This window comes from Phanerochaete carnosa (assembly GCF_000300595.1).
Source record: "Phanerochaete carnosa HHB-10118-sp unplaced genomic scaffold PHACAscaffold_5, whole genome shotgun sequence".
Lineage (NCBI taxonomy): Eukaryota > Fungi > Basidiomycota > Agaricomycetes > Polyporales > Phanerochaetaceae > Phanerochaete > Phanerochaete carnosa.
In genome coordinates this window covers 273,572-283,666 of record NW_006767632.1, presented here as the reverse complement: position 1 = coordinate 283,666, position 10,095 = coordinate 273,572, and the positions used below count along the sequence as shown (strand labels likewise).

At 50.4% G+C, this 10,095-nt stretch overlaps 2 protein-coding genes across 2 annotated transcripts; both read left to right on the top strand.

The window, feature by feature from the left end:
- The first annotated feature begins 3,635 nt into the window (after window positions 1-3,635).
- Window positions 3,636-4,489, top strand: PHACADRAFT_255284 (uncharacterized protein). Its single transcript, XM_007395284.1, has 3 exons — window positions 3,636-3,707; window positions 3,754-4,416; window positions 4,471-4,489. The coding sequence occupies exon 2, from the start codon at window positions 3,881-3,883 to the stop codon at window positions 4,268-4,270; it is 390 nt and encodes a 129-aa protein (XP_007395346.1). The 5' UTR covers window positions 3,636-3,707; window positions 3,754-3,880; the 3' UTR covers window positions 4,271-4,416; window positions 4,471-4,489.
- A 645-nt stretch (window positions 4,490-5,134) lies between these two features.
- On the top strand, window positions 5,135-6,297 carry PHACADRAFT_28085 (uncharacterized protein; the record flags this gene model as incomplete). The annotated part of the gene is made up of 4 exons (XM_007395155.1): window positions 5,135-5,139; window positions 5,165-5,276; window positions 5,337-5,969; window positions 6,022-6,297. 4 exons carry the CDS (start codon window positions 5,135-5,137, stop codon window positions 6,295-6,297), a joined length of 1,026 nt encoding a protein of 341 aa, XP_007395217.1.
- Between the last annotated feature and the right edge of the window lie 3,798 nt (window positions 6,298-10,095).

Here is a 10,095-nt window from a genome sequence, read left to right as displayed (position 1 = left end):
TCTTGCGATCATTGATAAGGCTATTTTTTGGCACCAACTCGCACGGTACGTCGCAATCGAGCTTTGCTAACAATGGCGTAGCAATAATCTTTGTAACCTGCAGCATCAAGGTACATCTCATGCCGCTTGCGCTAGCTGCCAACATTCTCCAGTCCACATCGAGTCGACTCGATCACGTCGCCCTGGTGTTCGGCACATTGTTTCTTCGATTTACTAATCTTGCTGAAGACAAGGACGCTGATGCCGATGAAGAAGAGATCTGCCGGGCTGTATGCAACAGTCTCAATAAGCGATGGCTGGACAGTGATCAAGGCGTCCTTGTAGCAGCGGTCATTCTTAATCCACATACTCGAGCAGCGCCACTTAAGAGCTTCTGGCACGCAGACGTCATAACGCTACTCGCCCGCATTTGGAAGCGTCTGTTTTCATCAGATACTGTCCCGCCCGCGTTCTACAATGAGGTGAAGGAGTACATCTCAGACACCGGCACCTACGCAGACATGCCAAACCTTGCTGCGTCACTCCAAAACCCTGATGATCCGGACGTGAGTGTGCTTGTCTCAATTCTGACAAATGCTAATCACGCATTATCAGCATTCCGCTGCACCTCTTGAAGTCTGGAAGCTCTTCATGACAGCCAGTGGCCCGGTCTCTCCTCTGCAGCGGCTTGCCGAACGCATTTTCTCTGTTTGCCCTAACGTTGCCCCCGTCAAATGCTTCTTCAGCCTGTTGAAGTGAATTATGACCCCCTCCCGCTCACGTCTCACCAGTACAAATCTCATGAACTCCACAGAGCTCAGTCTGCACATTATGCAAGAATATGAGTTTGGTGGCGCTCTGGCAACGCGCCTCCAGCGGCGCGAGTGACACTTCATCGACTGCGCAGCAGCACCGCCACCTACTATTACCCCAACTGTACATGTGCCCCTGGCAAATGTACCGATCGCTGCATCTGTCACACCGTTAGCAGCGGGTTCTGCGTTCTCCGGCACTGCCTCTGCGTCTGGCCCGAGCTTAGTATTTCAGCCTGGTGCTAGCTCACCTGGCCCCATCACAGTCCCCATGACTGGCCAGCCCAAGGCCAGCCCGATTGGCTCAACAGGGCAAGCTTCATCAGAGACGCAGCCCAATGAGCGCGCACCCAATGCGCCGTCCATGCAGGATATTGCTCTTGCAATGGCGCGGGCTGCAGAATGTGAGATTCAGGCAGAACATCTCTCCACTGTCATGTCTCAGTGTCATGGGCAGCCATTACATTGCCGCCTTGATGATTTATTCGATTTTAGGAACACATATTGGACTGACACTATGGACAAGCTGGGGTTGCGCGGGCTAGAAGAAGAGATGGAGGTTCATGGGTTGTTTGATTTGGATGCAGAAGGGGAAGAGGACTGTGAGGAACTTCGCGCTTGTACTTAGGTTGTATATAAAATAGTCACTACCTCGAAAGTTTTGCAACATTGCCTCTCAGACGTCCCACTTGCACTCAGGCAGATATCCGCGCACTCCGATTGGACGGCGGCATTTTCCGAGATCAGGACCCGAGAACCGCCCAGTTACAGTCATTAGTTAAGTCATTCAGTAAAGTCAGTGACTATTTAACTAGTCATTGACTAGTCATTAACTAGCACAACACTGGCGCCTGCCAACCTGCCCGCCAGCCTGGCACCTCCACCGCTGCCTCCACTGGACGACTACCTACCCATTTCGCATGCCTGCCTACCTGCTATCTGCCACTCTTCCTCCACCCCTGCCCCAGTGCTGCACAGCCTCCCGCTTCTGCCGTGACTGCTTGACCGCTCGACCGCGTTGCGGCAACAATGAAGAGCTGCATGGCCGCAGTGCGTCACATCAAAAGTAGTTAGTGACGGAGCCCATCTTCAATCTCAGAACACTTACTTTGCTCGTAGCATATTACCTGCTCGTCATCACAGGGCAGAGCTAAGGATGGGAGAAGAATGTGGCAAACGAACTGATAGCGCCATCAGTTTAGGGCCAGCATTGACAGACTTGGACAGTTGTGCATCGCTCCAAGCGCCCGCGCAAAGTAGTGTCTCATTCTTGTGTGCGGGCTTTCTGAACGACTGTAGTACTAGCTAGTTGGTTACAGGAATCATTATATTACTAGAAAATGAGTAATTGTGGCTATAATGAAAACGTAAGGTGAGCCTCTACTCCGAGGCCACTACCGCAACTCCTTGTGCTACGCGGCGGGCAGCTCCGCGCGCCGCTAGCTTCGGACGCTTTGGAGTGAAGCCCCCACTATGGCGCCAAACAGTGTTTCCTGATGTAGATAATACAATGCCTCATGCCGATAGACTTGCTGCATCTTGCACGGACGAACAAGACTTTCCGCAAGTTTCTCCTCTATCGGTCAGTCGTGTGCCTCTGGCAGACAGCGTTGCAACAAGTGGAAGGCTTGCCTGACTGTCTGGCATGGATGACTGAGCCGGCCTACGCGGACTTAGCGTTCGATAACCACTGTTATGTGTGTCTTTCCCTGTTCTCCCGTTGACATACTCTCAGGGACATCCAGAAATGTGGAAAGGCCGGTACGAAGATGGTGTACTGGGTGTTTGGTACTCGATATTGTCCTGTGTGTAGGAATACTATGTATGTCTATTCGATGTTCGGGTTTAAATTTTTGGAAAACAGAACGGCTGTACTCTATTTCAAACTTGTCAAGTGCACAGATCCGTTCAGCTGCTCGTTTGGATACAAAAGTGCTGCCCAATCAGTAACATACGCACACGGTAAGCTGCCGTCGGATAGATGTCTCCGGTTGATTCTAGCGCTAATTCTTTTAGACTGTACCGGCCATGCACACTATCACCACCTTCCTGAGGTGGAGGACTACGAGGGGAGCTACGAGAGATGGAGCAAGGAGGAGGTTGCTAAGCGCAAGGAGCTCGTGATGGAAAAGGTTGAGGTAAGTGAACCAAATCACATCAGGAAACAGCATCTTGCTGCGTAGCAGGGGCATCTACTACCACCAGCCACCGCGTTTGCGCTTGCCGCTTAGTGCATGCGCGAGGCTCAGGAGAGCCTGGTAGCACTTAGCAGCTGCTCATATGCACCACCTAACTCTGGCTAATTTCTCGCGCCATAGACTAGATTTGTATGTAAAACATATGCTTACAACATTAGTGAATGAAACTAAATAGTACAAGAGGCCGCTTCGCTGTGCTCCGCGACTGCTGTCCTCGTAGATGTGGTTCTGCGGGCGGGAAATTTAAGCTCAAAATTTTCGATTTCACTTGCTGTTTTGATTTCAGGGCTGCAGCATAGCCGTGCTGCGCGCGGCGTAAGCAAAGGAGAGCGGAAGCAACGATTGGGCCCAATCAAGGAGAATGACGAAATAGGGGCCGTCGAAAGGTATATAAGGCGAGGGATGGGAGAGGGGGGCCCCTGGAGCAAGTAAGACAGGGATAAGAAAATCGTTTCTTACTTTGAGGGCATCTGTGTAATAGTATAGTAATACAAAATTTTGATTATGACACTTGAAGCTTGAAGTACTGTCCGAAGGTGGTATACTCTTCACTTGCTCAAGTATGGGAATGTCTGCCCTAAATTAACGAATGATGGCACGGCCGATGGTAACAAGCGCCCGAACACCCCTCCTTGTTCCACGTCGCCACCGCGCTGCGTCAGCCTATGTCGGCAGTGTCAGTCAACGGGCAATGCGTCGACGCCATACATGTCCTTGCGTAAGTTATGTTCTTCTGACATATACCATACCCTTCTCATGAGCAGTGAGGTCGCATTGTCATGTGCGGAGCAGGCGCACAAGCCCCAGAGTAGCGAAACAGTGTTTTGCGCGCAACCAAGAAGCCTATGAATGATACGACAAGCACTACAGGCCACAAGAGTTAAGGGTGCGATGACTGCGTTGCTGCTAGGATACCCGCAGCTGTTGAGGGCGGCGCAGCCCTTCACCGCTATCTTCCTTTTCTCAATGGAGGATGCGGTGTCTCACAGATTACAGGCAGCGGTGATCGGTGAGTTCATTATGTCATATAATCTTGATATTGATAAGTTGGGCTCGCATCAGGCAATGGAAGATCCGCTAAATCCACCTCCCACTGCCATACACCTCCACCCCATGTCGTGCATTTCGGGGTATGCCATGTTCTTACACTTACACACCTCTGCAGTGGTCCTGTCTAGCTTTCACGCGAGCACCGGGTGCGCGTTGCGCTCGAACGCACCCTCGAAATCTCCAGCACAAGCACAACCACAAGCGCCTGCAGCTACGTGGGGCATATTGTGAGCCACCCGCGACGTGCCTCATAGCGAGCCTGTCGCTGCTGCACGGGTATCGCAAGAAGGGCGGTTAACGGGTTGCGCATCCGAGATTACCAGCTGCATGTCCTGCGCTGTTTCCTGCGCTGGATGCCTAGCGGTTTTAAGACTTAGGTGAGTAATGCCCCCGCAGATCATATAGTACTATTCTGACTCTATACATTATAGATTTACCTCTTGTGTCTATCCCCTACCACAGCAGAATGACTCTAGTGTAGTATACACCAACATGTACTGTACAGTTGTGTGCCTAATATATTTCTTCTGTCAATCTATTCCCTGTGAGTGAGTGTGCAAAGCCCGGGACGCCATCTGCTGGTATCTACAGGCAGGCTGCGACAGTGCCACGGTGTGCTGCTGAATGTTTGCAGGCTGCCACAGTGTGTTGCCAAACTTATGCAGGCTGCCACGGGTGCTACAGAGACATGGCGGGAGACTACTGGTTGCAGGGTAATAGGGGTCAGTTCCACCGGGCTGCTGGAACTACAGAGCTCACGGGGCGCTTCTGGTCTCAGACTTTTTTTCCTAGTGCATTTCCCTGCGCATTATGCGTTTCTCATCTGGTGACTCCCCAGTTCGCCGCACGCTGCGAAAGCTGGCAGTATCGTTGTGCTGAGGACCATGCTCAAGAGTCAGAGGATACTAGAACGCGAAGACTAAAAATGTATGCGCTTTCGAGTAGCTTGCCTGCGCAAGGTTAATTCTCTCTGCCCGGTAGAATTGTTGAAAAGCTGAGAGAGCTTGGCTGGGGCGAAGAGCTTGATCAGATGAAACCCAGATACGAGTCGCTCCGGAGGCATGCGGACGTGCAAAAGCCTCAAGAGTTGACCGAATGAAGTGAGTGTCTACTGTAAGATGTCAGTTTGCTGGCCACTAAAGATGTAGAACATGCAGCTTGGACGAACATTCAACCCCGAATAGAGAAGCATATGGAACACATCAGACAGCTGCGCCTTGCTTTTGAACAACATGATGTCATCACGAGACGATATAGGCTTTTTGTGGAACTGTACCGCGAATGATTCTCTCAACAGCCAGGCAAAGCGACACTTCCGCTCCCGGGAGAGTTGCTACGGCGCCCAGAAATTGTCGCTATTGTCGTTCAGCCTAGTGAGGTCAAAGTCGACAGGGAAGCCTTCGATCCCTTCCGTGAGCTCCTTCCAGACTGGACGCAGAGATGGCGCGAAGAATGCGAGGCACAGCTCCATGCGATTGTGCTCGGCTCGCTGGAGTACAAGGACAAGCTTTCCGCAAACGTCGACCCGCTCTCACTCGCAAGCGTCGCGTTCGACTGCAAATCCTGCCAGAGCTACGCAGAAAACGACAACCTGCTCCCGCCACTGCCACCCCACATGATCGCGCACGGCTGTCTCACGGGCCCCTGCAGCATGTGGAACGGCAAAGACCCTGTCGAGCGCGTGATCTGCGCGGCCACTCTGTACCCGCCCGGCGTGACGATCGTGGGATACAGGTCGTGGAGCGCAAAAAGCCTGCGCATCGGTGTATGGCACCGCCGCGCATGCGAAGTTATACGTGCAGTAGGCAAGAATCCTATGACGACGACGCGCGAGGAGATGGACGCGCTCGAGGTGCGGTTCTGGTGCAAGACCTGTCTCGAGGACGGCTATGAGGAGGAGCAATGGCAGGTCATGAAGTGGTGGGATGCGGTACGCACACATCACAGATGGCTTCTCGAACGTTGCTGACATACAGCCACAGCTCTACCACTACGTCTATCACGACCTTGTGAATGACCTTGTGAAGCCGGTCGACTACGCCGCGCTGCCGGCCTCGCGCAAGCTCATGCACGCGCACTGGGAGGTCATGTCTGGAGAGATTGTCTCTTCAATCAAGGCGATCAAGTCGCTGGCATCCAAAGTCTACTTTAACCGCTCGTTCAAGACTCATCCTGACGCGATATGGTACTTCTGCAGCCACTGCCACGTCGGGTGGGAGAACTGCCTAGATATTGAAGAGCACCTATATACCAAGTGAGTACTTGCTCCGAATTGTCTTGTGGTACGCACAAAGTTTTGAGGGGGGTTTCTGGAAAGGCATGAGCTTGACACCATCATGCCCGATGTTGACTACTGGCTTCATCCTGATGCAGAGCTCACAATGGTGAGGCCAGTGTACGTCTTCAAGCGCAAGTCGATGACGCAACTCTCATTCGAGGACCGGTCCCTGTTCGAAGCCGGCAAGGCGGGATTTGTGGATAATTTTTAAGGGTGTTAGCAGTGGAAGTCGTATGTATGTCGGAATGAGTAGAGCACCGAGTATTGCGATTCTACGTTATAGCTTGCGACCTATCGGTGTATTCACGTGCTTGTATTTATGTGCCAGACAGGTTGATGCTACCGTGAAGGAGCCGCTGAGATGGATCTCAGTGTATGGTGTTTTCATGACGTGTCGCTGTCTTCATAATGGCACGCAAATACTCCACATTGCTCGAAGGCCGATGACGTCCATTGTAGATGCTACATCTCAGAAGGCTCTCTTGGGTTGGACCATTTCCGATGCACCTCTCTTCTTCCTTCATGCCCAGCGCCTCAACTGACTCGCGCTTCGCTAGGGAGTGATCTTGGACAAATGACCAAGCCTATTCACGGTATACTCAGACCCCGTGTGCTTCAATCCCGACCTATTCATGAAAGATGGCAAATAGTAGACCTCACCGTGCACGAGCCTGATACCTCGAACACAATGTCTACCCGAGGTATCGCATGACGTACAATACGATGCAGATCGCCATCACGCTGGAGGAAAATCACCCCGAATGAAGAGTTCAACATCGGATTTGTTTAGTGCGTAGACTATCCTGTGCAATATCTGTCCTTGCTTGTCATGTCATGAGGCTATTATACGAGCGACTGCGGATGTTATATGAGTGATTCAAATGGCGTAATGCTAATGAATTGTCAGCAACCTACAATCCAACTGGACTGGGCTACGACAAGGCTGAGGAGACAGACGAGAGGAAAGTGGGTGAGTAAAGACCAGCTCAAGTCTGGCTTGTTATTGAGCAGTACGAGCTCCTTATATACATGTCAGACTGAATATCTAGAATATCCTATGAGTATACGGAGGTATATAGAAAGTGAAAGAATACTATGGAATCTGGGAGCCCCATCCAGAGTATGTAATATTCATGACATTACCCCCCCCCCATCTAGAATTGTGTCCTCATAATTACTTACCAATCGATCCAAAGCCTCCCGATCCTTGTCGAGTTTTTGTTAAACTCGACACCTCCTCGATATCGCATGACGCAATGCGTTCTAAAATGACTTGTGTGATCCGATCGCCGGCGCGTACCTGGAAGGGTTGATTGGTGGAATTTATCAACACTATGCGCACTTCTCCGGTGTAATCTCGGTCTACAACTCCAGCACCGATATCTATCCCTTTGACTGCTAACCCACTTCTTGGCGCAATTCGCGCATAGGTTCTGTGAGGGGCACACATTGCTATGCCGGTGCCGACAATCTTGCGATCTCGTGCCAGTATCTTAACGCTTTCAGCCGAGTAAAGATCAAACCCAGCTGATTCTTCAGATCTTTGCTTCGGGAGAATCCCACCCATCCGTTGTACCAAAAGAGTGGTATCACGTGTGACTATGTGAACAGGTCGTGTTAATAGAGGGGGGATTCGAATCGTCATGGGCGCGGGTTTGTCAGGACGTCTAGCATGGAATTCCTGAAGGAGTTCCTGACAATTGGTCAAGTTCGCCTGTGATTTCCAGGAGCAGCGATCGCTGTGGGGGCTGTTCTTCCAGAGCACCTGATACTCCAGGTTTCCGTTTCAATCATGACGGGAGTCAAGGATATCTTCGACTTTCCATTCTTTCTCGCCATTTACGAGGTCAGAGACTATTGGTTCTCGTCGCTGTGAGGGATACGTGGGTTCTTTGAAGGGGCTAAGGAGGCTTTCATTGAAAACGGGGTGTTGTTTCCATTGACGTGGGAGTTCCAACTCATAGGCGGAAGCACCGACTTTGCGCTTGACCTTGAAGGGTCCATATCGCTTATTGTTGAGCTTTTTCATTGGCCTGTCTGTTCGGATGTTTATTCCTTCTAGCCAAACTTTATCCCCCACTTTGTACTCTGGTCTGCTCTTCCTCTTTCTGTCGTAGAAGCACTTCATGGTTTCCTGCGCTAGACTGATAGCCGCACTAGTGTCCTCACGTACTCGATCCATTCTATCGACAAACTGTTGGACGTTTTCACTTAGTCCTTCTCGCACTGATTGGGTTCCTTCATAAGGGTGATACCCTTTATTGACGAAGAATGGAGTATACCCGGTGGACAAATGGACTTTATTATTGTATGAAAAGGCCGCGGGTGGCAACCATTTGGCCCAATCTGCTTGTCGGTAGTTGATGGATAATCAGAGATATTGTTCTATCTCGCGATTGATGCGTTCCGTTTGTTCGTCTGTCTGAGGATGATACGCAGTTGAGGGATTGGCTTCGATTCCGAGGGATCGGTATAACTCGGAGATAAACTGATTCTTGAATTCAGTTCCTCTATCACTGATGATCTTTCAGGGTAATCCATGATGTGCGACTACGTTATCTCGAAGTGCCTTTGCCCATTCTTCGGTGTTGAGCTCAATGGTACTTGATATCGTGATTATCTGCTTAGAGTACATTTAAGACGATTACGAGGATGGCATTGTACCCGAATGAGTCTGGTAATACGCCTATCTTGTCCACAGAGATTACTTCCCAGGGTCGCGAAGGGATTTCGTTTGGGAATAGAAGTCCAGTAGGTCGTGTCGTGTGGACCTTGGTTTTCTGGCATTTCTCGCATCCGGCCACGTACTTCCTGATATCTTCTTGAATTCGGGGCCACCAGTAGTTACGCGTGACCATTTCATGCGTCTTGTATTGGCCAGGGTGTCCAGCTAATGGGGTATCATGGTGATGAGCAATGATCTGCTCACGGAGTTTTCTATTTAATGGTACGTAAATACGGTTCCTCCATGTCACGAGTCCGGTACTATCTTCATTCCAATCTTTGTCCTTGTTCTGTAGAGCTACGGTAACTAGCGAATCTTGGTTCCTTTTATATTTTTTAATTCCCGCAACCCAGTCCTGGTCAATTCCTTCTAAACTAAATACGGTACTATGAATCAGGGCACGAAAATGTTCTGGCTTTAATAACACGATATCTGAATTGTCTTCTTTTCCTGCATTGTGCCTTTTTTGGCGAGATAGTCCATCCGCTTTGCCGTTAGATTTACCAGGCTTGTGATGCAACGAGTACTGATATTTGGCTAACTCGGTTACCCATCAGGCCTGCTGCCGGTTGAGCTTCTGCAGCTTTCGGAAGTATTCTAGATTCTTATGATCCGTCCATATTTCAAACGGATATATGGCGCCCATGAGGTACTGACGCCACTTATCAAGACTAGTCATGATCGCGAGAAGTTCCTTGTCGTAAATCTCGTAATTTCTTTCGGCAGCTGTCATGGCTTTAGACAGGTAAGCAATAGGCTTCCATTTGCCATCTTGTCTCTGGGCTAATTCTGCTCCTACGGCAAAGTCCAAGGCATCGCATTCTACTCGGTATGGATCGTCGTCATTGGGTATGGCTAGTACTGGCACTGTGCAGAGAGCGTCCTTCAGGCTTGTGAAGGCTACTTCTTGTTTGATGGTCCATTCGAAAGTAGCATTGCCTGTTAGTGAACTGAGTGGTTTTGCTATTTTGCCATAATCTCGGATGAACCTTCGGTAGAAGTTGGTAAATCCAAGGAATGCCTGAATATCTTGTTTGCACTCGGGCCGTGGCC

What these genes read in the sequence shown, in the direction of transcription:
- PHACADRAFT_255284 (XM_007395284.1), top strand. Translation starts at nt 3,881, where the DNA reads ATGACTGCGTTGCTGCTAGGATACCCGCAGCTGTTGAGGGCGGCGCAG.